The sequence below is a fragment of the Dermochelys coriacea genome, chromosome 7, assembly GCF_009764565.3.
Source record: "Dermochelys coriacea isolate rDerCor1 chromosome 7, rDerCor1.pri.v4, whole genome shotgun sequence".
Taxonomy (NCBI): Eukaryota; Metazoa; Chordata; order Testudines; family Dermochelyidae; genus Dermochelys; species Dermochelys coriacea.
The window spans coordinates 29,145,837-29,173,784 of record NC_050074.1 but is presented as its reverse complement, the minus strand read 5'-3'; the positions used below and the strand labels follow the sequence as shown (position 1 = coordinate 29,173,784).

The 27,948-nt window shown below is 40.5% G+C and overlaps 1 protein-coding gene across 3 annotated transcripts in view; it reads right to left on the bottom strand.

Moving 5' to 3' along the window:
- Positions 1-2,212: 2,212 nt before the first annotated feature.
- The window catches only part of BICD2 (BICD cargo adaptor 2), a 173,120-nt gene continuing 147,384 nt past the window's right edge, over positions 2,213-27,948 (bottom strand). The window contains exons 7-8 of one of the 3 annotated variants that reach the window (XM_038410551.2): positions 24,460-24,670; positions 19,116-21,266 (exon numbers count right to left, since the gene is read on the bottom strand). In XM_038410551.2, the coding sequence (XP_038266479.1) occupies positions 21,261-21,266; positions 24,460-24,670 (217 nt within the window). In that variant the 3' untranslated portion in view covers positions 19,116-21,260. Of the gene's footprint in view, positions 2,378-19,115; positions 24,671-27,948 lie in introns of those variants that run through there. The other 2 variants (XM_043518484.1, XM_038410550.2) reach the window with 2 other exon arrangements.

The window sequence follows — 27,948 nt, the reverse complement described above, 5'->3', positions numbered from 1 at the left end:
AATCGATATACGGCAGTGTCAGTACGAAGTACTAGGTAGCCCCACAAACTAGTCTGAGGCCCAAACCTTTCTGTGCGAGCTTCTTTACTGTGAGCATAAATACATACATATATGCACGCAGAAACGGTCAGCACACATTCATGGGATCCATTACTAAAAACAGCCAAACTACAGACATATCTCCTTTAAAAACAGGTTCTCCTCTAACTTTTCCCAGGGTGACTAAAAAGTTCACAAACAACAAAATTACCAAGTCATTTGCCAAAGGTTCAAACAAGCTCTCTTGTCTGTCCTCCCACCTGCAGTTACCAAAGTCTCCCTAAATTGAAAACTCTTCTTTATCACCAAACTTCCTCCTGTAACCCCCCAAAAGGGCATTTGTCACTTAGGGAAGGTCCTAAGCCCCTCACAGCTGGAGTCAGCTCTCTAGTTTTGTCCTGTGCCTAATTAGGCACAACAGGAACCACCTGCAGTAGTGTTGCTTAAGAGAATCGAGAGAACACTTACAGCGCTCTGAGTTCCCAAGCTGGAATGCTGCAGTTGTTTGTCTGTTTTTTACCCACAGAAGGGTTCTCCCAGGACCTGTTTCCAGGATGGCATGTGAATAAGGCTGTATTATCAAAACTCAGCCTATTTGTGTCATCTGAAAATGTCACTTATCCCCACTAGGTCAGACTGTGTTTCAATCCTCAGATTCACAGATTTTAGGGCTAGAATAGACCATTATGATAATCTAGTCTGATATCTTGCATAACCAAAGACAAATTTTTCACTCAGTAATTTCTGCATCAAGCCCCAAACTTCTTGGGTGAGCTAGGACAGTGGTTCTCGACCTTTCCAGACAACTGTCCCCTTTCAGGAGTCTGATTTCTCTTGTGTACCCTCAAGTTTCACCTCACTTAAAAACTACTTGTTTACAAAAATCACACACAAAAGTATGTCAGCACATTATTGTTGAAAAATTGCTTACTTTTTACATATATTATAAAAAAAATTGGAATAAATATTGTACTTACATTTCAGGATATAGTATGTAGAGCAGTATAAAAAACTCATTGTCTGTATGAAATTTTAGTTTGTACTGTAAGTCTGTGCTTTTTATGTAGCCTGTTGTAAAACTAGAAAAATATCTAGATGAGTTGATGCAGCTGCTGGAAGACCTTTGCCTACCCTGAGGGGTACATATACTCCCGGTTGAGAGCCACTGAGCTAGGACATATTAGTGGCTAATTGGCCAAAAGCCTTTTCTTCTTAAACCTGAGGCTACTGAAAAACTAGCCTCAGACAAACCATATAGTGAACTTTAATCAGTACTTCATGCAGCTCTTTGACTATTACTTAATAGGTCTGAGCTTTTCTTTGTATCTAGGTTCTCATACTCATCAGTATGGTATCTTAGATCTTGTTTTTTCTTGTCACATGGCTCTGTCCTCTAGTCAGGAATCAGTGATGTGAGGATTGGGTATAATAAATGCCCTAGTACTTGACTTCATTTGCAGAATTTTTTTTTCTTGTCTCTACATCCAAACTAGAATCTGAAACAAAACAGTATTTCCGGTGCTTTCTTTTTATTCTTGGTAAGAAATGAATCATTCCAGGATAGCCATGTACCCTCTATTGTTGATTAAACACCAGAGCACAACTTTTTGCTACTGTTGATCTACATACATAAGCATAACTCTTGTTGATATGTGATCCTAATGCTGAGATGTTTGCCACCAGGACAAATTACTGTACTTATATTTCAAACACTCAGTGCTGATGTTTCAGAAAGCATAAAACATGGCTTTTGACTCTCAAACACTTCACCTAGAAATTGCTGGTACTTAGATTTACTGACCTTTAAGAAACCACCTTGGATTATTTTTCAGATTAGTCTGAACAAAACATATATGTCTTATAAATTAATGATTAAGCCAATTTCTCTAACTTTGTGTGTTAACTGAACCATTACAACTGTATCACAAAGGGAAAGGCCGGGCCAATTCAAGCCACTAATTTTATAATATAGCCTTCCTGTATATTCATCTGTCTTCTCTGAAAGATATCTGGGGCCAAATTTTGCCCACAAATCCATTTGCACATCTCCCATTGATGTCTATGCCTTACCTGGGTCTCCTAAAACAATGCAGTCCCCAGGAACATCGGTCTATCCCAGTCTAATTTTCCTTCATCCTCATCTCAGTGTTTTTGTTTGTTTTGGGGGGCCATCTGTCTGATAGCTCCCTCCCACATGCAAAGTGATAGTAGCATCAGGTCCGGTGGAGAAGACAGCAGTCAGTGCCTCCAGCAGAGCTACCGGGATCCAGGGGAAAATCCAGAGGGAGACCATCTTTCTTGACCAGTAGATCACACTGTGACCAGATATCGGACTTCCCTGCAATTGTTGAGAGGAGGGAAAAGTCAGTGGCTAAAAAGATTAGGCGGTGGAATGAAAGGAATAAGGGAGTAAGAGGTGAGACCCAAGCCAAAGCAGCAGGACATATGACAAGAAATAAGCAAAGCAGCATTCTAGCTCTTAATAGCTCATTGTATAGGATACTCTTGAGTCTATGATCATCTCTTCCCCAAAATGCATGCAACCATGAAAGCAATGTGGAACAGAAGGAGTTTAAAACCAGAGATACAGACATTTACTATTACTTCCATCTGCGAAGCAGCCAAGTGTGGCTAGAAGACCAATGTTCTTTCTCCCATCAGTCTTGCAACAGTACACAGGGGCAAAGAGACAAAGTATTGGCAGAGTCATGGTTCCCGGACTCTTGAGAAGACCGTGAGATCCCAAACAGCGATTGCATTACAGGCTACAATGCTAAAACATAATAGCGTCTATGAAACTCTGCATCAGCCAAAAGGTCAACATGCCTATGCCTCACCGGAAAGCTAAGACGAATGTATACAGTCCTGTGCTGTGTTCCTTCAGATGCCGAGGACTATGAAGTATTTCAACAAGCTCAGTATTGTCAAGGTGAGAGTCAGTGTCCTCTAGCATCTCCCCAAATTCTTACCAAGGAAAGAGAATGCTTTTGAAATGCAATCCCTTTTGATTGGGTTAAGTACAGGAAGGAGGAGCAACCTCCCATCTGCAACAGGTGCGCAGAATTCAGTGCACCACCCAAGACATAGCTTACCCAGTAACAGGCAGTAAACATGGAATGGCTCTCTGAGCCAAACAACTCAATTTCTGCCCTAGGAACCTCAGCCACCAAACCTGTTGCAAATCCTGCGCGAACTGCCATCGTCGGTCTCTGCTGAGCTGAAGAGGCCTGGGAGTCTCCTTTTAGTCATCCCAACACATGAACACCCACTCAGGGTCCGCTTCCCTATCCTCATTGCTTCAATGGCAACTTCACCTATGGCGATCAGCATGAAAAGAGGTTGGTAAAAGCATGCTTGGATGGACTGCTTCATGGTGGGTGCGTATAGATGCCTACCGCAGCTGCTGACTGAAGTGCCCAGGATGGATGGGCTTTGCCTAGTCACTGCTCTCGCAGCTTCCAGTTCTACCCTAGCCCAGCGGCACTGACACAGGTCCCTGCCGGCAACCCCACAGAGGCTAAGCCCAGCTCTCCTGCTTTGGCTCAGACTTTGCCCGAGTTCAGTCAGCCATCCTCTTTTCACACTGGCCACCCTAGGTGAAGTTGCCGTTGAAGCAATGCCCTGAAAGGCTGACTGAACTCAGGCAAAGTCTGAGCCAAAGCAGGAGAGCTGGGCTTAGCCTCTGTGGGGTTGCCGGCAGGGACCTGTGTCAGGGCCGCTGGGCTAGGGTAGAACTGGAAGCTGCGAGAGCAGTGACTAGGCAAAGCCCATCCATCCTGGGCACTTCAGTCAGCAGCTGGGGTAGGTTCCCAGTCACTGCAAGTCCAGAACCACCTCAGGACAGTTGATTAGATGGCTTACTGGAGACAAAATGGCTGCCACTCAGGCACAAAGGTGTGTTACCTGCTCAAAAATGTAGTAAAGGAGTCTCCCCTGCACCTGTGGTGTCATTAATTGACTGTCATATGGCCCTTGAGGCATTCAGTCATAGGCATGCTAGCTGGCCATATCGCCCGTTCACAGAAAGCTTTACGCTAAAAACCCTCCAAGCTAATATCTTCCCCAAGTACTAGGAAGTTATTTAGTATTAAGTGTGCAAGGCTAAAGGAAACCCTGATCAGGCAAAATGGATTGGAATGTAAAGCCACTACAAGACAGGATTTACAGGGGGGGGAGGAGGGGATCAAATATAAAATCCTTTAACATGGAATTAAACAAACTGATAATGTAACCTTGTTCTCAGCATTATAGGCATTTTCTCAGTAGTTTCCCAATGATCTTGTTTGCAGCTGGACATCTCTAACTGCACTGAGGCCACTTTGTACTGTATTGCCATCTAGTGGCTGCTGTATAGAATCGCTCCAGGCCATGGTCCAACAAGAAAACTGAATTGCAAGCAATGGTGTTGCATGTTCAAGCACAGCAAGCTTCTCCCTCTATCCCTTTCATACTGTATGCCGTTTAGTTATGAATGGAAGCATAGTTGCCAATTGTGGACACATTAATGAATTTGCTAACATGCACTATAAGAACATGCCCTGAATCTCAAAAGACAAAAGTTAACTAACATTTCTGCTGCATTTCTTAATGTAATCTCCATAAAGCTGCGGAAAGCATTAGAAATGGGAATAGAATTATTGAGGAATCCAGTCTGTTCCTGTCCATGTTTACAAGTGTTTTAATGAGTTGCTTTTAAAATATTGCTGTGTTGTACAGTCATGGTCCCAAACACGCTAGTAACACTACTTTTAACCTTCAGTGTTTGCATTTGTATAATGCAGAATCCTGTGGTGCGTTATATCAGTAAGTGATAGAAGTATTGGCTTCAACAGCACAGATGCTGTGTACAAGAGCGGTCCAGATCCTCAGTTATGGCCAAACTACTCAGAGCAGGATTTTGTACTGTCCTGGTCCACCAGCTGTGCTGTGCAGGCTGCAACCATCTTAAAGTAGTGGGAAGCCTGCTCTAATTGATGCCCTGATTAATGACTGCAGGGAACTGGTAATTGAGTTTGTTTTGGGAGAGCAGCAATCCTTTCCATTAATCCTTTCATACCATGGTTTACAACCACCATATCCCAAAACACTTCCCTTGCTTTTAGTTAATCAGCATTAACATGGAGAAGGACTGTCATAGCTCAGAGCAATCCCAGCCAAGCCTCCTGTTTCCCTGCTATGCTGGTAGCAGGGATGGGGAGCCGCAGCGTCAGCTCTACCCCACTACTCACCTTTACCCTGGGATGATCTACTCTAGGCCAAGTAAACCAGTTTCAGGTTCAGATGATGCCAGCACAAAGCAGTTGCACTCTTCAGATACTTGGATTTGGGCCAGATCCTCTAGTCCTTTACAAATTGCTCAGGATTAGAAAACCAAACTCAGATCATATTCTTTCTTCTGTACAAAACTCTGGGCTTTACAATGGTACATGTGTCTACAGGGAACATCTTAACCTGCCTGAGGTCAGAATTCTGCATTTCAGTGCAAGGAACTGGATGCGTGTATTGTAGATGGATCTGATGGGGGAATTTCCAGTGAGTTTGTTATAGAAATTTGGAAATTGAGTGTGCGTTGGGCATCCAGCTGTTTGGCCATTCTGGCATGTAGGTGGGGCTGGTGTGCATATGAACACTGCCCTATCTGGTGACTTCCCTGAGATTGCATAAGTAGGAAGGGTACTTGAGCAACCTTAGCTATCAGTTCATTAAATTTGTCTTTGTGGGATTTGTTTAAACTAATTGAGGATCTCCAGCCTGGTCTGTTTACCCTTACATTAGTGGTGACTCTGGAGAAATTCAAGAATCTTGATTCAGAAAAGTACAGCTGTAGCTGAGCTGATGTTAATGCTGATTAACTCAAAGCAAGGGAAGTGTTTTGAGATACAATGGTAGCAAACCGTGGTATAAAAGGACTAATGGACAGGATTGCTGCTCTCCCAAGCCAAACTCAAATGCCATCCCAAACCAATCAAAGCTGAGGGGCTGTGTCTTTGTTGCAATCACGAGATGTGATAGATGTAACCAAGGTAGCCTTAATCTAGCCAAGTTGGGTATTGCAGCAGTGAAGCTGCAGCAGGCTAGCCCTCTGAGTAATAACCCAGGGCTCCAGGTGGGGTTGTACAGCCCACAGCAAAGAATGCTCAGCTTTGGCTTCCCTGCTGCAATGCTCAGGACACAGGTATCAGAGCAGATGGCTCTTTGTTAGTCTGGTACAGGAGAGCTTTTGCATTCTGTTTGCAGTCTGGGAAGCCCATTCAGAAAGCAGACCACACTTAAACCCGCCTCCTCCATGCTAGCTAGCCTTGCTTCTTTGACCTGTACAACATTCTGGGAGAGTTTGAGGGAAGTATTAGTCTCATGCAAGTTCTAGAAAGGCAGTAAATGCACAGGGCATAAAAGCACCAGTAGAACTGCATGTCAAGATCTAGCTCAAGTCCTCAGCAGAGGCCACTATGTTAAATTAAGGAAGCATGTTTGAGCTGCAGTGAAGAGATGGAATGCAGAATTATCCTGAAATGCCACTAGACATTGGACATACCAAGCCTCCAAAGATTTTTATGGTCAACTGTGGTGTAAGTGGTTGGCAAAGGAAAGATCCGAGTAATTAGAATGATTTTAATATATGTTAGAGGTAGTATAATGCATGATCTAATGCTTTGGACAACGTGGCCCATTTTCATAAAGTATACTAAGGATGAGTATACTCCAAGCCACATCTCTCTCTACCCCTCCTCCCCTCACAAAGCCCATCCCCTCTTCTTGCACAGTTCCATCTCTGTTCTACCATGCTAGCCTTTTCCTAGCCCCTGTTATGGCTGCCAAGAGAGTCTCCCATCCTTGCAGATGGAGAAACATGCACTCATCACCAGCCTACACTAGACAGCCAGCTGTCTTTTCTGCATGGAGCGGTCCTGGGCTTTATGCCAAAAAGCCACTGCGCAGAGCAACTGCAGCTGCTCTGAGTTGCTCAAACTGTCCCTCCTAGCCCATGCTATCTTTTTCCCCAGGTGCCTCCTTCATATCCTCAACTCTGCTTGCACTCCCCTGTCTCAGCTTATCAACCTCATGCTCACACCTCTCCTTCCTTCATTCCTGTGCTACGATCACGCCCAGAAGCCCTGTTGTATTCTCCCTCCCTCAAAGATGAGATTGGGAGTTTTGTGCTGTTTTTCTCCCCACCCTCTGGTTACGCACCAGTTTTCTCTATGCCCAGCTGGAAGATTATAAAACTGAACAAAGGAGCTATTGCTGCTAGTGCTCTTGTTGACGTATGGTGGTGAGATGTTGCTTGTAATTATTAGAATTGGGAGCACTGGCTGTTGGGAGTCTGAAAGGACAGGAAGGAGGGGAGAGGAGTTGAGAGGCTGGAAAATAGCTACAGAGGGTGCAGCAACAGCTTGGTAAAGAGGTTTCCACTTTGAAAATAAAGTCCTGTTGAAGCTTGTTAGTACCTTGCCTGGTTGATACAACAACATTCTGGCGACGAGGATGGATCTTCTGCCTCTGAACCCACCTGCACCCTTTCTGCAAAGCCCAGGTGAGCCTCCAATTGCTTTTACTGCCTGGATCCATGTGCTTGCAATCGGTGCTACAGAGATTTCTGAAGTAAGAAAGCGTGCTCTGCTAATCCACTGCCTTGGAGCAGAGCAGCCTATATTTTACACTTTTTTCCCCTTGCAGATGATAAATATGAGACTGCACTCACGGCATTAAAAAACATTTTTGTGCCAAAAGTGAATGTAGTAGCTAATCGCTACAGATTTCTCCAGCATGAGCAGAAACCAGAGGAAACTATAATGCCAGTATATTGCTTTCCTGAGGAGTCTGACTGTAATTTGTGACTTTGGGAATATGGCAGATGAAATGATTAGAGACCAGTTCATTGAGAAAACAACCATGCTTTGTGTAAGAGAATGCTTAATTCTAGAAGCGCAACTTACATTAGAAAAAGCAATAACCATTCTATTCAGATTGAGTCAGCTACAGCTGAAGCCGAAATAATGAGCATGGATACAGGAGGCACAATCCAGGCTGTGACTCCTTTGCAGAAAAGTTCGCTATCGCTGCAGACACACAATTGCAAGAGGAAAACTAATGAAAAACCACCGAATCAGCAAATTCAAAATACAGTAAAAGCATGTTTTTGCTGTGGATCCACACAACACCTTGCAAGCTACATAGGATGTCCAGCAAAAGTAGTTCAGTGCAATCATTGCAAAAAGATTGGACATTTTGCTAAAGTATGTCACAGTAGCCAGTTCAATCAACAGGTGCACGCAGTTACAATACCAGATGTTACTGTGCTGAACGTGGACAAAATCGCTATTGCACATATTCCAGAACAGATAAAGTGCACTGTAAACGTTTCCACCATACCCTCAGGCAAACCACACTCTATTCAGCTAATGTTGGACACGGGCTCAGCAGTATCTATACTACCTGATTCCATTTATCTGCATTACTTTAAAGATGTGCCTCTTACTGAACCCAAACTTCACTTGGTGTGCTATTTGAAAAAAACATATTTCAGTATATGGCTGCCTACCAGTAATAGTTCCTTTTGGTGATTGCTGTGTAACTGCAGAGTTCTACATTGTCCACAAAGGCACTGCTAACTTGGCAGAGATTTACTGGCTGCTTTAAATGTCAGGGTAGTTAATGGACAAATTGATCTTCCTCAGCAAAGCACTCTTGCAGTACACACACCAGTTTCAGCTGGGACTCAACACCAAGTTGAGGAGAAACTCGGCTGTGCTTATGGGTTTCTGCATAAAGTTAAAATGTGGAATAATGTGATGCCTGTACGACAGAAGTTACGGTGCTTACCATTTTCAGTCAGGGAAGCTGTTTCAGAGGAACTTAGAAAACTAGTTCAAAAGGACATTATTGAAGAGATCGACACCTCGGAATGGGTTTCACCTATAGTAGTGATGCAGAAGAAGGGTGGAGCCATTCACCTTTCTGTGGACTTAAGGGACCCAAATAAAGCTATTGTGATTGACAGCCATCGTCTTCTCACATACAAGAAGTATTTGCAGAACTCCGTGGAGCAAAGATGTTTTCTACTCTTGATTTGCAGAGCGCATACCACCAGGTTATGTTGCACAAAGATAGGAGACACCTCACAGCATTTATTACACATGAGGGACTATTTCGTTTTAAACGTGTTCCATACAGTCTCGCATCTGTCCCAAGTGCCTTTCAAAAAATGGTGTCATTGATTCTGAAGGTTTCAGAGTAGCAGCCGTGTTAGTCTGTATTCACAAAAAGAAAAGGAGTACTTGTGGCACCTTAGAGACTAACAAATTTATTAGAGCATAAGCTTTCATGAGCTACAGCTCTGAAGAATCACCATGGAGTTCAGGGCTGTCTGGGTGATATTATCGTGTTTGGAAATACTGCTGAGGAGCATGACAATGACCTGCAGTCTGTACTGAACTGCATTAGCACAGCAGGCCTCCAGCTCAACAGGTCCAAATGCAAATTTAGACAAACTGAACTCTCCTTTCTGGGGCATACGATTTCACAGGCTGGACTAAAACCTGATCCAGATCATATCCTGGCAATTTCAAATGCTCCTCTCCCAACAGATTGGCAAACCTTACGTTCCTTCTTGGCTCTTACCTCCTGGTATGCAAAATTCATTCCCAATTATGGTTCTGTCATTGAACCGTTACAGGAATTACTATGGAGAAGTTCAACCTTAGTGTGGATAACGGATGCACAAGCTAGTTTCGAAACCGTGAAAGACTTGATTGTACATAGTCCAGTACTTGCACTATTCAGTCCTGCATTGCCCACAATTGTAACTACTGATGCTTCTGATTATGGACTTGGGGCTGTTCTCACAAAACTGCATGAGGACAACACAAAACAGAGAGGACTGTTGCATTTGCTTCAAGGACACCAAGTAATGCTGAGAGAAAATATTCTACAGTCGGAAAAGAAGCACTTGCTTTTGTCTGGGCTACTGAAAAATGGAGAACTTACCTGTAGGGCCGCATGTTCAAGTTGCGCACAGACCACAGCCCTTTGACGACATTGCTCACCATGAAAGGACTGGGAAAAACAGGATACCGTATTGCTCGATAGTCTGCAAGACTACTCTCTTTCAATTATGAACTGGAATATAAGCCTGAAAAACAAAATGTGGTCGCTGATTGCCTTTCTCGCCTGTCTTTGCCTTCACCAAATGGTCCACCGGAGGATGAGGATGTAGTGGTTGCGCTTATTACAAGCACTCTCACTGCAGTTACAAGGGAACAATTTCAAGCTGCTTGTTCAGCATGTCCAATTCAACAAAAACTATGGGAATTTCTGACAAAGATTGCCCAGTCACCCTAAAAACCTCAACCCAGTTTTGCTGCCTTATTTTAGAGTTTGGGATGAACTTTCTTTGTTCGATGGCTGCGTGCTACAAGGTACACACCAGCTCCTTGTGCCAGAAGAATTACAGTCAAAACTCATACACGTGGCAAACAAGACTCATCAAGGAATTGTCCAAACCAAACAATGACTACGGGATCTGTATTAGTGGCCAGGGACAGACTCTCAAACTGAAGCACTCATAATAAAATCCTTTGTCACTTGCCAAATGCATGATAAGACAGCAGTGACATGTACCCCTCCATTACAGCCTGTTCCTCTTCCTGAATCTGCATGGGAAAAAGTGGCGACTGACATTGTAGGACCCTTTGATACTGCTCCAATTGACTGCCGTTATGCCATCACTTTAAGAGACTATTTCAGTAAATGGCCTGAGGTAGCATTTACATTACAAATCTCTTCTGATACAGTAATTAAGTTCCTCTCTTCAATTTTTAGCAGGGAAGGTAACCCCAAAGAACTGGTTTCAGATAATGGTAGTCAATTTACTTCCCTGGAGTTTGAAACTTTTCTAGCACAGAAGAACGTTTTCCACAGAAGGTCATCCCTATATTACCCTCAAGCCAATGGGGAAATCAAACAGTTTAGCAGAAGTTTAAAAGAGAGTTTGCAAATGGCTAAACTGGAAGCGCGACTGTGGATACCCTTCACTACTGATTTCTGTAAGCATACGAGGCTACGCGACATGCCACAACGCAAAGATCACCCGCAGAGTTACTGCATGGGAAACAGATGAGTACTAAACTGAACATTGCTGGATTATTACAGGCACAACCTGATGCCCCAAATTAGGATGATATGAGAAAAACAGTTGAACAGAACCAAGCAAAGTCTAAGGCTTTCACAGACAAGCGGTGGGGTGCTAAGGAACCAAAGTTTGAGTGTGGTTCCTTCGTTAGAATACGAAAACCTGGAATTTTACACAAAGGGGACCATAAATTCACAGCTCCTCTTAAAATCATAGAGAAGAAGGGATCTTACACCTATTGACTTTCTGACGGGCGGGTATGTAATGCTTCTTATCTTGCACCTGCCTATGCACCAAGAGGAGATTATGCCAACACCCAATCAGCATTGGATGACTTCACTGTAGTACCAACACAACAAGACATTGCAGTGGAACTGGGGCTTGAGAGACGGCCTGTCAGACCCAGATGACCACCTGTCTGGACTAGAGACTGTTATGTAGTATCTACAGTGTTTTCAGTGTAATATTTCTGCCAACAGTATTGTCTTGTTTCATATTTGTTCCTGTGGTTAGAACAATAATGTTTATTTTAATTGGGAGAGTTTCTTAAGAGAGGAGGGAATGTGGTGTTTAGATGTTGCTTGTAATTATTAGAATTAGGAGAACTGGCTGTTGGGAGTCCGAAAGGACAGGAAACAGGAAGGGGGGAGGAGTTGAGAGGCTGGAAAATAGCTACAGAGGGTGCAGCAGCAGCAGCTTGGTAAAGAGGTTTCCACTTTGAAAATAAAGTCCTGTTGAAGCTTGTTAGTACCTTGCCTGGTTGATACAACAACTTGCTGAAGCCTCCAAGAATGGAAGACCCTCCCTTCTGATTCAGTGCAGTGTGTAGAGGCAGCCAGAAGAGGAATGGGAGAAGACAATGGGGTAGCAGCACCACCTGGAGGCAGTAGGAGAGGGAGGCTCACGAATAGCAACCGTTTCCTGCAGGGTGTCCCAGAGTCCGGGGCTGGCCCAAGCAGAAGCAACAGTCATACCCCTGCACCCCAGGAGGAAGCCTTCCAGAGGGAAAAGGATGAAGTTGCATGAATAGTTTATTTGCTGAAAAATGCAGTTTTGGTTGACCCGAAACTATTTGTGAATTTGACCTGATTAATTTTGGCTCAGGAAATTTTTTTCAGGGCTAGCTTCTGGCAAGTGAGCCTATGTGCCCTGATACTCTTCAGCCTACTGGTCAGGGCTCTTGCCTGGGATGTGGGAGACCCACGTTTGAATCCCCATTCTGGAGCACTTGACCTTCACCCTCCCCAGCTCTCAACAGAGCATCTTAACCACTGGCTATAAGCTCTTCTGGGGGTGAGTTGCTTTCACTCTCTCCTGTTGCAAAGCTGTGATCCTTTGAATAAATTATTACTCTGGTCCAAAGAGAGAGAAGGACTCGCTAGCCTGGTGGTTAATGCGCCCCACCTGAGAGGTAGGAGATGGAGATTCAACTCTCTCCTTAGGCTGATGACTGAGATCCACATCTCTTACCTCTCAGGTGAGTGCCTTAATTGCCAGGCTAGAGTCATTCTCTCTGTGGCACAATGAATAGTTAAGTATTTATATACCAAGCAGAACAGCTTCAACAGGAAAGACCAAGAGCCGCCTAGTGACAGGATGCTCACTTGAGAGTGGGGAGAGCTGACTTCAAGTCCCTGCTCCAGAGCCATGCGTTAAACCTGGATCTCCCACAGCCCAGCTAAGTGCACTAACCACTGGGCTAAAGCTTACAAGGATGGACGGACATATACCTGGCTCTTTACAAATGACTGGAATGAAACTTCTGATTTGCTGACAAATTCAGAGCATTTGGGGAACAAAACCAAGTTTGTTTGTTTGTTTTTTTGGTTTGCTGGCCAAATTGGGGGGGGGGGGGGAAATCAGTTATTCACCCAGCTCTAGTGAAGACACTATTCCAATGGGAAACAGGACCAGAGGAAGCTGTGACTGTGGTAATTCCTGGACTCAAGGAAGTGATAAGATTAAAGGGGAAGGAAAAAGGGTGGGAAGGGAGGCTTATGGCCATTTGAGCTTCCTTCTGATTTATAAAGGAGGTCTCAAAAACTTGTTTAATCAAGGTCTTGTCTAGGGTGCAACTGAAACTATGCTGTGGACAACTGGCAAACTAAGAGTGTATTGGATGTCCTTCCAGGGCAGTGAACCTGGTACAGGGGTGTGGTTATTTTTACTGAGTCTATTTAAAACTCCTTGGCTTAGCAACTGCATAATTAAAACACATAGGAGACAAGTTCTCTCTACTGCCCCCCTTCAGTTAGGGTTGAGCACTCTTTTGTGTTGCCCAATAAATCCTCCGGAGAGGGGAGGGGGAGAAGAGGCAGGCAAAAGACAAGACTTGACAATTGGGATATTTTTAGGGAAGATATAGAGAGAGTAAAATAACCCATTCATGCATCTTCCATATACCATAAAGGTTTTTTTAAAAGTGTGTGAGGGATGACACACAAACCTATTTCTCTCTGCCCTTATCTTTACTGGTACTTTTTAATTCTGTGCCTAAAAATGCTATGTGAAGAGAAACACTTGCACCAGAATCACTAGCAGGCAAGGCCAGACAGCCTTAGTGACAGCCCACAGGGAGGGGGACTTTAGGAGGAGGCCCACAATGTGTCACAGTCACTGCGAAGACCAACCTCAGTGCCATTCCCTCTGACAGATCCACCATGGTAACAAGTAGCACTACCAAACTGCCCAGAACAGCCAGTAAATTGTACAATGTGAGAGATTTTCTTCTGTACCTAACAGAAATAAACTGCTTATATCCATAGTACCTGAAAGCTAGACTCATTTACGTTCTCTCTGGTTCATAAGGTAATGTAAACAGAGACCGGAAGATGTTACCCGGTGTCTCTTTGGTGGCCTATGTGAAATGAAGTTTGTGGTCCCCTTCCTAGTCATGTGTGATAAAAGTACACACATTAGTGTTTGCAATGTGCATGTGAGGACTGCCACAACAGGGACTGAACTGGGGGACCTCCAGAGCTAAGAGCATGAGCCACCTCAACTTGAACTAAAGAGTTATGGTGCTATAACAACTCATGTCCCCGGTGGATCAGCAGAGGAGGAGGATCCAAAACACCCATTCACCGGTGGGCTATCACCTATACATGTCACTGAGCTGTCACAGCACGGAGGCCAAGGAGTGAATGGCATGGAGAATGAACAATCCCCAGTATATCTCATGTCAGGATCAAGACCAACCCTTGGAGTAATCCACTCTTTCTGTAAGAGACCTTATTTATCTTCTCTCTTAAGTAAGTAAAGTTTGAGCCTTTTGCTTTGAGACTCAAGTAACTGCACTGACTAAAAAAACCAAAACATCCTCCCAAGCAGTGGTATGTATGCATAGATTGCATCAAGAGTCCCAGAAAGTATCCATCCACAATCTATGCATACATACCACCAGTAAAGATAGAAAACTCACTTCTACAGGAGGCAAGAAAATCATCCATCAGCTGGAGAAGTTACCCATTAACCGTCCAACTGCTGCCAGATAAATACCAACTTTTTGCACAGTAAAGGAGAATGCATTCTATTCTCCACCTCAATACGGCTGGCCTCAAAAGCTGTTCTCTGAGCCCGTGTTGGATCATGCTTTAAAGATTGCTATTGTCACTCGAGAATTGACAGTCTGGTTTGGCTTGTTCTTCCAAAACATTATATATCAGATTTCCTTGTTCATTTTTAAAGGAGAGGTACTAAAGCAAGGATTCCATAATTGGTTTAATAAAGACTCATTGTTAATTTTGAGGTAACAGGAAGCTGGTGATCCATTGTTGGATCAAATACTTTGCTCTTATCCCCTTGAGCTGTATTAAGGTGAACTCCAAAGTATACGACATGCTATAAAATAAGTGACAATATACTGAAGATTAATTAAAATAGATTGTGTGCCTAATTCTGAAACTAGATTCATGTCAGAATCTCAGTGCAAACTATCTTAATTAGAAACAAATTCTCATGACCAGAGATCAGGTGAAACTATTTGTGATTCTAGAATTGCTGGTCTGGATTTTGCCTTTGCTTGAGTAAGCAGGTCTAGTTATTTATTGTTTTTAAAGCAAACATACTGCAATGGCTGAGCAATAGACTTTAAAAAAAAGCAACCCCTACTCAACTGCTGGAAGAAAACAAAGATTTAGCCTTTTATATGGAAGATGAGGGATAATTTACCTTAATTATAATTGTGTGGTCAGGTAATAGGCAGCTGGTTCAATAAAACCCATGCAGCATCTGATAAACTGCTCATTAAGGATACTATTATACTAGAATATTAAAATCAGGTATGTGTACTGAAGAATTTCCAAAGCTGTTTTAAGTTCACGGGGTTCTTTATCTCCGTTTCTTTTAGTTAGGAGATGGAGTAATGTTGGCAATATTTCATTTATGAGACCACTTTTGTCCTTTAGAAGAAAAAGAAAATCAGTTTGGCAAGGAGCTAATGGCTAGTACTTAGGAGCAGGATTAAGTATAAGATCTGTGGCTAGAACAGGAGCTGCTAGAGGAAAAGAAGTCTCTGAAAATTCAGCGACACCACAACCCAGACAATTATTGGAAACATCCTCAGGTGCACTTGCTATGTTTCCAATGTACAAAGGCCACCTCTCTCTCTCTCTCTCTCTCGCGAGAAATTCAAAGTTCATCACTGAATGGGTGCGTTTCTAGTGAGGTTCCACAGGGATCGGTTCTTGGCTGTGTATGCTATTTGACATTTTTATTAATGGCCTGGAAGACAACATACAATCATCAGTGATAAAATTTGCAGATGACACACAAACTGGGAGAGGGGTAAATCATGAAAAGGATGGATCACTGATTCAGAGCAATATGGATTGCTTGGTAAACTGGACTCAAGCAAACAATGCATTTTAATACGGCTAAATGTATACATCTATCAAAGAATGTAGACCATATTTACAAGGTGGGGGACTCTATCCTGGGAAGCTGTGACTGAAAAAGATTTGGGGGTTATGGTGGATAATGAGCTGGACATGGAGAATCTTGAGCAAGAGTAGAGAGGTTATTTTACTCCTGTAAATTGTATTTGGCAATGGTGTGACTGCTGCTGGAATACTGTGTCCAGTTCTCGTCTCTACAATTCAGGAAGAATATTGATGAACTGGTGGAGAGGGTTCAGAGAAGAACTACAAGAATGATTAAAGGATTCAGAAACATATCTTGTAGTGATGCAGGAGTTCAGTCTATTTAATTTAAAGAGAAGATTAAGGTGTGATGTGATAATCTAAGTATCTACATGGGGAACAAATATTTAACAACGGGCTCTTCAATCTAGCAAAGTATAAAACAATCCAATGGCTGGAAATTGAAGCTAGACAAATTCAGACTGGAAAGGAGGTGGGAAATTTTTAACAGTGAGAGTAATTAACCATTGGAGCAACTTAGCAAGCATCATGGTGAACTCTCCATCAATGACAATTTTTACATCGTTTTAATGTTTTCTAAAAGAAGATCTGCTCTAGGAATTATTTTGAGGAAGTTCTATGGGCTGTGTTATATAGGAGGTCAGACCAGATGATCACAATGGTCTTTTCTGGTCTTGGAATCTGTTAAAGTGATCTCACTCTACAAATTCCTTGCTGATTTGGAGTGCTTGAGAGACTGTTATCTAGTGCTCAGAGCAGGGGGCACCTGGATTCTATTCTCACCTCTTTCACAGTCTTGTTGTTTTACTTGGGCAAGTTAGGTAAAGTGTGGAACAAAAATCCTATTTGAAAAATAGTATACTGTATAAAAGGAAAAGGAGAAGTTACATTTTGGGTCTCCATACCTTGACTCTTTCAAACCAGGTTTCAGAGTAGCAGCCGTGTTAGTCTGTATTCGCAAATAGGAAAGGAGTACTTGTGGCACCTTAGAGACTAATACATTTATTTGAGCATAAGCTTTCATGAGCTACAGCTCACTTCATCGGAATGCATCCGATGCATTATGCTTATGGTCAAATAAATTTGTTAGTCTCTAAGGTGCCACAAATACTCCTTTTTTTTTCAAACCAATGTTTTGCAAAATCAAACAGCCCTGTTATTTGCAGGCCTTGTCTACACACACAGTTGCATCAGTTTAACTACATTTGGTGTTTATATGGATGTACTTACACTGATGAAAACTAGTGTGGACACTCAAATTGATTTAATCCCAGTCAGTCAATTAAGGATATGTCTACACTACAGCCTATGTCAGCATGAGAATTTGGCACTGACAGGCTTCTGAAACCTGTCCTCTCTGAGGAAAGTTGCTGACTCCCTTACACATGGGGTCGTGGGGATAGAAAGGAAGGGAGAAAATGAGTTAATCTTATTCACCAACTCACATGCTGTTCCAACAGCTGCCTGTTATTTACTATGGGTAGCTAGGAAAGTTTGTCTGCAATGATACTTGGGTGCATTCCTTCAGATCTACTGGAAATGATAGTGTTTGTAGAGCTGCTGTTTTGAAACCTTCTTCTAGGCTATAGAACTGATTTGTCTTTGGCTTTTCATCTTTATTACTAGAAACACGATTTAGAAAAGAGCCTTGCCTCTCAGAGCCTGATCCTACAAGGAGGCTGAGTGACTTCAACACCCATCAAAGTCAAGGAGAGCTGAGGGTATGCAGCACATTGGAGGACTGAGCACTCAGCCAGATTTTTAAAGGTATTTAGGCCTCTCAAAATGAGATAGGCACCTATTGGGATTTTCAAAAGCACTGAGGGGCCTCCCATTGAAATACCTTTAAAAATCTCACCCTTAGTCTCTCTTGGTGCAGTCCTGCTTTTGTTATAAGAGATTATAAAATAATAAGTTTTTTTTTTTTAACTTTTTTTTTTTTTTCCAATCTTTACTGCCAAGCAACAAGTATTCAGCTCTAAATTGCTGATTCTCCAGGACAGGTAAGGGTGTTATGTTATTTGGTAGATTCCTTTACCTGAGACTAAATACAGCAACATTCGTCAGCCTGGCGTTTCAGCTCTGGATTAAGTCTCTGAAGTCAGAATGTGCCAACATGCCACCAGACGGGCCCAATTTTCACACCACAAAGACTGGCATAAGAAATTAATATTGTATTAAAACATACAACAGACAAATAAAGATAAATGTTTTCCTTGTATTATTTTGCTATTTTCCCAGTACACAGATGTTTACTTAAGCTTTCATCTTTTGAACTGCTCTGTTCTATATGTGTGCTTATTTGCATATATATTATATATAATCTATTCTCCAGGCACAGCAATCCTGCAGGGAAAACTCCAGTTAAAGCTAAGGGAAGTTTTGAATGAATAAGCACTAAAGGATCAGGCCAAGAGCCTTGTCAGACATGAGTTCTGAGTATTTCGCAAGCTGACCAACATGGTTTGTGAACACTTGCTAAATAGAAATGGGCCATTGTCTTCCTTGAGTTACAATGTACATTAAGTTGATTAGCTTTTCTAATGGAATTGAATACCAGGTTACATAAACTACAATGAGTTGCATTAGTTTAGGACAATCCCCATTTTGGAGGGATGGTGGTATTATAAACCTTAAAAATCCCATAGACATGTATTTCATGTCCCTAGAGGTCAAGACCAACTCATAGTAACCTACATCCTGAAAAGGCTTTGTGTGTTGTTTGGATTGATCAAAAGTCTTATCTATTTACAGCTGACTTCGTACCTATATTTAAGCTGGTTTTAGGTCAGCTGTATATACAACTTCCTTCTGAAGGGTCCATCAGAAATTACTGTTAAACGTATGAACAACAGTTAATAGATGTAGGAGTTCCTTTTTCTATTCAAACTATACGCAAATGTAAATCATCTTTTAGGTTTCTCTCAGATAAAACCTATGACAAAAATACAAATATTCATTTAACCTTGTATTAAGATTCTTAATGACCTAGGAATATTTCAACAAATTAAAGTGGCAGACATTGCAAAAAAAACCAAACAAAAAAAAAACCCACACGCACACAGTAAACAGATCTCCTTTTCTTTTATTGATACTGCCAATGTGACTACCTTTACACAGGCAGATTGCTTTCCTACATTACACACTTTTTTTTATTGATTTGGAAGTAACATTTTGCCCCCTGTGCCTCCTAAAGTTATCAAATTAACACACAGTTATACTTACGAATCAGTTTTCCACAATTTTTTTTTAACCAATGACATTTACTTTTTCAGATCTGTGTAAAGGTTACTTGGCAAGAGTACATGCATGACATTAAATGGAGACCAATCTGCCACTAAAAGGTAATGCACATAAAACATAATACAGTACTTTGACATCATTTCAAATAAATACCCACGTACAAATGTAGTAATTTTTAAATGTAACAATATTTCTTATGAATCAATACTGTAACCGAAGATGAAAATATAAGAAGTCCCCACATCTAGGAATAATAATGCTTCTTCCAGCAAACAGAAATCTTTTCCCCACTGACATTATTACAATTTGTACTTTTTTTTTTTTTTTTGAGGGAGGGAAGTCCTCCCTCCTCCCCCCGAAGTACCAATTTAATGATTCACATTAGCCTCAACAAACAGCACCAAGGCAGGTAGGTACAGCTTGTTGATGCACTTTTCACTTTCTGTTTCCTGAAATTACAATGATTAGATACAACATGCAAGAGTAGGTATTAATGTCTTGTCTTTCACATTTCCAAATAATACTATGGTTAAACTGTATCCACCACCATACACAGCTAACAGAACATTTATGTTCCCAATACATCCTCTGTACTGCAGCCACAAATGCGTTAATACATCTTGCTCATTTGTTCAATAAAAGTCCATTTTGGTTCCCAAAGTGTATTCGGGTTCATTTTTTTTTCCTATACCCCTGAATTTGCAAGGATCTGCATGATGAAGTATCATTGACTAACAGTATTTTTTACAATTTCTTGTGTATATATAATCTCTATATTAAGACTACCATTAAAAATGTGCGAAAGGGGAGTTCGCTTTGCACTTATTGCTCCACATCTTTACTAAGTTCCAAAACAACCGTTCATTTCTTCTTGTATAGACTAAGCTATTCTAGGATTCTCACTTAAATTATTAAAGGCACTACTGGCAATAATAATGACAAAAGGCGCTGAAATAGAACACCCTATTCATTGACAACTTTAGAATTTTTCTTTCTAAATGTACCATAATTTGGCACAATAAAATGAAGAAGTAACAAAAACAATTCCAATTTGGAATTTAAGCCATACAGTTGTATAAAATTCTGTTAATCAATAATACTTCATACCTTCCTAAAACCCAGAAATTCTGGAATTTATAGGTAACACTACTTTAATATTTTTCAAGTGCCTATTACTGTTTTAACTAGAGCAAAGTCAAGTTTTCTTCTTGTTACATTGAACTATTCCTAAGAATAATAATACAATATGAAAAAAACCCCAGAATTTGAATACCCTGGATTTCTTAATGAACATGGCAGTTAAAAATCAGTAATTTTAACACATAAAGCTTAACATTTTATAATAATAAAAAAGTTGCTGAAGCACAGCACATATATAGTTTAGCAGAGCTCCTGGGTTTTGTGTTGAAACTCTTTCTAAACACTATCTAGAGCAAAATCAAAAATAGTCCAAATCTCTGCCACATGCTGATGTAGAAAATCAACAAGCACAAGCCCAAAATCGGGAGAGAGACTATGAGCACAAACCACTGCATTTTATATAAATTCTTCTACATAAGGAATTAAAAGAAGCTAAAGTAAAATATCAAAAGTGCACAGGTTTAACAATCAGATAAAAATGAATATCTGCAATGAAATAAGAAAAATTTCCCCATCTGAACATTTCTAGTAGATCATAAACTATATGGTGATCATTACGTTCAAAGTAGGTTTCTTCAGCACTTGTAAGTTTTCTTCCTGCAGCAGCACATATAGGTAAAACTTGTTTGTTTTATAACTTGAGACATAAAAGTAAAATTGCAGGTAGTATATTGGAAAAAGGTGTTTTTTTTAAAAAAAAAAACCAACAATCTAGGATCAGGTCAGTGGTTTCCATTCTTTGTGCAACAGGCTACCACTGTTAACCAGAACGAGGCAGGCTAAGAAATACTGTTGCACTGTTGGAAAGGCCATCTCCAGGAACTACTCTAAAGCTGAAAAATGGAAAACAGAATAACATTAGAAAAATTGGTATTCATTCATCAGTTAAAGAACTGACTTAATACAGAGTGCACTGCAAGATCTCCATAGCAGGTTAGTCGGTTGAGGGGCATCTGTTAGTTTCCCAAAGTTAGAGGCAGTCACTTTAGTTGGCATGTGCTTTCCAAGCTAATGAACAATGCTTTACATGAGTACTGTTCAGAAGCAATAGCTTTGCAGGAAGGTTTCTTACAAGTACTGAATAAAGCTATGCTATTTGAGCAAAAAGATACAGCAGTGAGTATGCGAAAGCCATGATCAATGAAGATTTAGGTTCTCCCAAGACATGCAGGTCAGTATATCATGCAGGCCAATAGAGAGAACAGTAATCATTCAAAAGAAGAGCCTGCTTGCAGAGGTAGGTGATGGCTTAAGTTTTCCAAGCTAAATCCCAACCCATTGAAAGGGAAATGAAAGACTTAACATAGCATAGGTAAGTTTCAAGAGATTTGTTTCACAAAAGTACAAGCCCCCATAATCTTAAATATATTAATCTAAACATACAGACAGCAGGAACAGGTCACTTTTATGTACCGTTGCTCATTTCTCTTTAGATCAGGTTTTAAAATGTACACTTGACAAGCTTAAATAGTCTGGCTGTTTTTTATTTTAAGAGCCATAGAGATGAATAAAAATGGAAAGGATTACTAAACTGGTGATGTATCAAAACTATTCATATTTTGTACTGATAATGTGAGCCAATATTGATAGTAATAGTCAGCTTCTGATAACACTGAAATCTTCCTATAAAATTTCAATTGACTTTAAAACTAATCAATGCATGTAATTTCTTAAATTTACCTTTTCTATCATTCGTATGTTGTGACAATACTACCACTAGAGACAGGGAAGCAATAAGAATTGTATTAACAGCTTCCTACCACAGTTAAAACAAAATGATAGCTGCTTCTAATGGAGCAAAATGAGTTCGTAATCTAAATGCCTACTTTTACAAGGCATTCTTTATAATTACCCACAATGCAAAAAAAAAAATAAAGGCCTTTTGAAGGATTGTGCAGCAAAGAAGAGGAAAAGCAGGATTGAAAATTGTTAAAAGGTATTTTGCTTCTAAAAATATCAAACCTGCTACATAGCAATATTAAAGCTCAAATTCAGGAGAATACAGTGTTTTCTAAAAATGAAGTAATAACTAATGCACAGGGGCCTGCTTTTAGGGCCACAATTACTGTCTTTTTAAACGTCTCATGTACACAGGTAATTGGGCAATATAGTAGACTTGGAAAATCCACTCTTTTTAAAAAAATAGATATTGGCAAATGTGATTCTGGCACCAAATTTAAGGATGCCACATTCAAATATTTCTTTTAAAACAAGATTTTTCATAACTCTGATATCAAATTTCTTCACCATTCACTTGGGTGGATTTTAGAAGCATTTTTTAAAAATCTCTCAGAAGCCAAAGACTATCTTTTCCCTCCACTGGGAAAGCAGGCTGCGCTGCTTATTACTTTATATTTATATTGTGATATCTCCTGACTACTTATAGGCAGAGCGGCGATACACAGGAAGCAAGCTGCTGACCATCTACAAGAAATGGTAGTGAAATGAGGCAGTACTACACCAGGATCATTAGAATGGCTTTAGAAAACATCACTATCAGCAGACAACTGTGCAGTCTTGGATTACTTTTAGTTAATACTACAAGCATACAAAATTATTTTAAAAAGTACAAAATGAACAGGGCTTTACATTAAAATAAAGTTTGAGGCTAGGCACTTTAAAAACTTTTGTTTTTAAAAAAAATGTGCCTTATTGTGCTCCACAAATTTTCCACAATTTTAAAAGCAACATTTTTCAATCTTGTATATCACTTGTATAGGCACCAATTATGAAGTACACTTTTTTATGTTATCAAACATATTGAAATTAAGTGGCTAAAAAGGCCCCTTAAAAGTCCAATAGCAGACAAAGTATTTTTTTTTTTTACGATTAATACATATGCTAACCTACTCCATTAATATTTATTAACAAGATGAACAGGTTAAATTTCCTGTGCCTATAATGTAGAGCCCTGTGAAAGGTGTGCTTGCATAAGGAATGCGATTTTTTTTATATTAAAAAAACCCACAAATAGAGCTCTGAAACACTATCCCATTAAGATTAATACTGAGAGCTGAGAAGAACTGTATTGCGACTTAAAAATAGTAGAACACAGTCACATAAATTCTGTACAAATATGGTGTGGATATAGTAATATGTAAAACACCTTCTTTCCAAACTGTTATGCTGCAATAAGCAACATGAGACCACAAACGTCCTTTCCATACATGACACTTTTTCACAGCATAACTTTAATGTGAAACTGCATATCAGTTAGGATCCTAATATTTTTAATTTCCAATTTTATTCCAGATGGGGTAATATTGCATATTTTTAATAGACTATAAATGTGCAAGTTTCTTTAGGTTAACCCTCTGAAGTAGAGAAGAAAGAGTTTAAGAATGTATCCCATATTTCTCCAACTTTTATAGCTTATAAAAGCCTTTTGGGACTTCGGTCAGTGGTGATATGGCAGAAAATTTCTGATGACTGCCACAGCAGGCAAATCTAGTTTTGGTACTGGTTTTGAAATGTTCTGCATTTCCACATTACATATCTAATTTCCAGTGTTGTATTTCACAACTTTTCAAACCAGATTAACAAGGAGATTTTAGGTTTGCTTTTTCCTGTGAAAGCTTTTTTTTTTGAAGGATGCTGTAACCCTGGGGAAAGGTTCATATTTGTGCTAATCAAACTAGAGTTAGTAACACCAGATGTAGTATATCAGGTATACACTTAACACTTACCCATAAACAGCAAAACCATACATGTTAACTGTGGAAACAAAAAGTTCCTTTCCACTATTAACTTGTTAATAAGATCTCCATATGTATGAATTAGTTACAGTTAAGACCACCATAATACTATTTGTATTACATGGTTTAACAACATACTAGTACAAGCAAACTCACTGCAACATTAGATAGTGGGGATTTATGCTGACAATTACAGCATAAAAATTAGATGCATAATATGATTTCCTACATGCCTTTTCTAGTCACAATAGATCTTATACTTCTCACAAAACACCTGGTTGTTAAGGACAGACCCCTCAGATCTGTCTCCACAGGACCGGATATGACTTACACTCGGGTTACTGGTCTTGGCTTTGGAAGCAGATTTAGTGCGCACCCTTTTGGACTGCTCGTGGTCGAGCTCCAGATGCTCCAGGCGCTGGGTCAGTGCCAGTTTTTGCTGGATTGCCATACGAAGCAAGGAGTTCAGAGTCTTCTTCTCATCTTCAGCTGCTGCAAGCTGGCGTTGCATTTCATCCAGCTGTGTGACATATTCGTCACATCTGCAATGAAATATCAAGAATCTTTAGCAACCCTGTTTTCCATTACAAAGCATGAACCCTTTGTGCTCAGCGGACATGGCCACTGGCTGACCGGAAGGAGTTTTGTAATCTGTTATGTGCATATTTATTTAAGAACTTCAGCAAAACCACCGTGCAGCCTAATTATTTTCTTCTGTGGATCTCCAAATCCCACATTTAGTGCTCAAGTTCTCCCATTTCATTATAAGTCTCCCTGACTACCCAAATATGGAACCTGAAGATCTTTGAGGGGGCTCTGTCTGAAAATTGAGCATCCCGCACTTGACCTGATAGTGATGAATTACATCTCATGACTCATTCTTCACATAAATGGGGCATTCTATTACAGAAAGTTAGAACTTTAGTTCTAAAGTGTAGGTTAGAACAAAAGGCTCCTATAACTTTTAATGAAATGGCCATTAATGCCATTTTACCATTGACTCAGATGAATTCATTTCCCTATTTTCCATGTGAGAGAAGGCTGAAAGACGTTTAATAAATTCCCCTTGTATCTTCCAATGCACATCCAACCCCATACTGAACTCAGTCACTCTCCCGGTCCCAAAGAAAAGGCCTACAAGCTACCCAATATTGTTTGATTCAAATTTTTTTTTTTTTTTTTTTGAAAGAGGAGCAGATGTAGATTCCAAAACTCCAGTTTTGCCTACCCTGTTTGCTGGTGTAAGATACCAGATATTAGTGTTTTATTGCTGTTTTGTTTTGAGCAAGTATGTCTTTTTATGCAAAAATAATTGTTTTCAATGTAACAGTTTGGAAATGAATTTCTATCAAAGAAAAGGTGGGCCCTTCCAATGTTACCTGGCATCTTGCAGGGCACGCTCCACAAATGTCTGATCTGTTTAATCTGTAATCACTTCCATTGAGCTTGGGAGTTATTAAAACTGCATCACGCACCATAAGCAATTCTAAATGAAGTCCCTCACGTGTAGGTGTGTGGTATGTAGATGATATAATGAGTGTGGGTGTAAAAATAAATATGTCTATCCACCAGCAGAAATTTCTCACGGCCACATCTGTAAATCTGAGCATCTTCATAAAAATCAAAGCCAAACCTCCACCAGGGAGATCCTTCTTGTGAGATGTATTGAAAAGTCTGTCAAACTACAAGCAACGTATAATCTAAAGCAGAGAGGGGGAAAAAAAAAATCTGCATTCAAATGCAGATTCACACACTGTGCCTTATAAAGGGCCTGATTGTTTTCCCGTTGACTTCAAAAGCAGCAGAGGCCAGCCTGCCGTCTGAGTTTGTAGGAGAAAAGTTTTTATTTTGAAGTACACATTGAAGAAAGTATCCAATAGTGGCCCCTAAATGCTCATATCAAACTTCAGTGCACTCAGACTGCACTGTAGGTTAGCGTACCAGGGACAACTGGACTCAGTGCTATAGATGGGAGTCTACCCTTTTTCTCATGGAGGAGCTGTATCGAGAGTAAAGACCTATGATGGTAACAATACATGGAATTCTTGGAGAGTTTTGAGGTGATGGTGGGATTGAGACAAGGCAGTGTGCTGACTCATCTTCCCTTCAGCCTAGTTATGGAGGTAATTAGTAGGAGAATCAAGCCAGCGGGGAGACAAAAACCTATGTATGCTGACGATCTGGCCCTTTTGGCTGACAGCAAAGAGAAATTAGCTAATACGGTATCAGAGTGGGCATCTGTGTTTGAAGACCATGGTTTGAAGGGAAACACAAAGAAAACTGAAGTTGTGCAAGTAGGGAATGTGTAAGAAGGGTGGGTGGTTGACATTTCAGGAGAGAAGCTACCACAGAACTACTAACTGTGGAATGTAACCTATCATTTAAATGAGCTTCTGTACCAAATGATTGGAGGATAGCTAACGGGATGCCAATTTTTAATGCTCCAGTGGTGATCCTGGCAATTATAAGCTGGTAAGCCTAACTTCAGTACCAGGCAAATGGGTTGAAACTATAGTTTTTAAAAAAAAAAAAAAAAAAAAAAAAAAAATCATCAGACACACAGAAGTACACCATTTGTTAGGGGAAGAGTCATCATGGTTTTTGTAAAGAGAAATTGTTCCTCACCAATTTATTAGAATTCTTTGAGGGGTCAACAGACGTGGACAAAGGTGATCCAGTGAATATTGTGTACTTGGACTTTCAGAAAGTCTTTGACAAGGTCCCTCACCAAAGGCTCTTATGCAAAGTAAGCAGTCATGGAATAAGAAAGAAGGTCCTCTCATGGATCCATAACTGGTTACGTGGTCACAGTTTTCAGAATGGAGAGAGGTAAATTGTGATGTCCCCCAAGGATCTGTACTGGGACCTGTACTGTTCAACATATTCATAAATGATCTGGAAAAAGGGGTAAAGAATGAGGTGGCAAAATTTGTAGACAATACAAAATTACTGAAGCTAGTTAAGTACAAAGCAAAGAGTTACAAAGGAATCTTTCAAAACTGAGTGACTGAACAACAAAATGGCAGATGAAATTCAAGGTTGATAAATGCAAAGTAATGCACATTGGAAAACAATCTCAACTATACATACAAAATGATGGGGTCTAATTTAGCTGTTACCACTCAAGAAAGATCTTGGAGTCATTCTGGATACTGCACTGAAAACATCTGCTCAATGTGCAGCGGCCGTCCAAAAAAACTAACCATATTAGGAAACATTAAGAAAGAGACAAATAATAAGACATAAGATATCATGCAACTCTCTAAATCCATGGTATGCCACCATCTTGAATACTGCTTGCAAATGTGGTCACTCCATCTCAAAAAAGATATTAGAATTGGAAAAGAGCAACCAAAATGTGGAGGAGTGTGAAATACTGTCCATATGAGGAGAAATGAAAAAGACTGGGACTTTTCAGCTTGGAAAAGAGACAGCTAAGAGGGGACATGATAGAGGTCTATAAAATGATATGACAGGTGTGGAGAAAATTAATAAGGAAGGTATTATTTATTCCTTCCCATAACATAAGAACCAGGGATCACTCAATGAAATTAATAGGCAGCAGTTTTAAAACAAACAGAAGGAAGTACTTCTTCATACAACATATAGTCAACCTGTGGAACTCATTGCTAGGGGATGCTGTGAAGGCCAAAAGTATAACAGATCAAAGAAGAACTAGATAAGTTCATGGAGGATAGGTTCATCAACGGCTATTAGCTAAGACGGTCAGGAATGCAACTCCATGGGTGTCTCCAGTCTCCTGATTGCCAGAAGCTGGAAGTGAATGACTGGTGATGGATCACTCGATAATTGCCTGTTC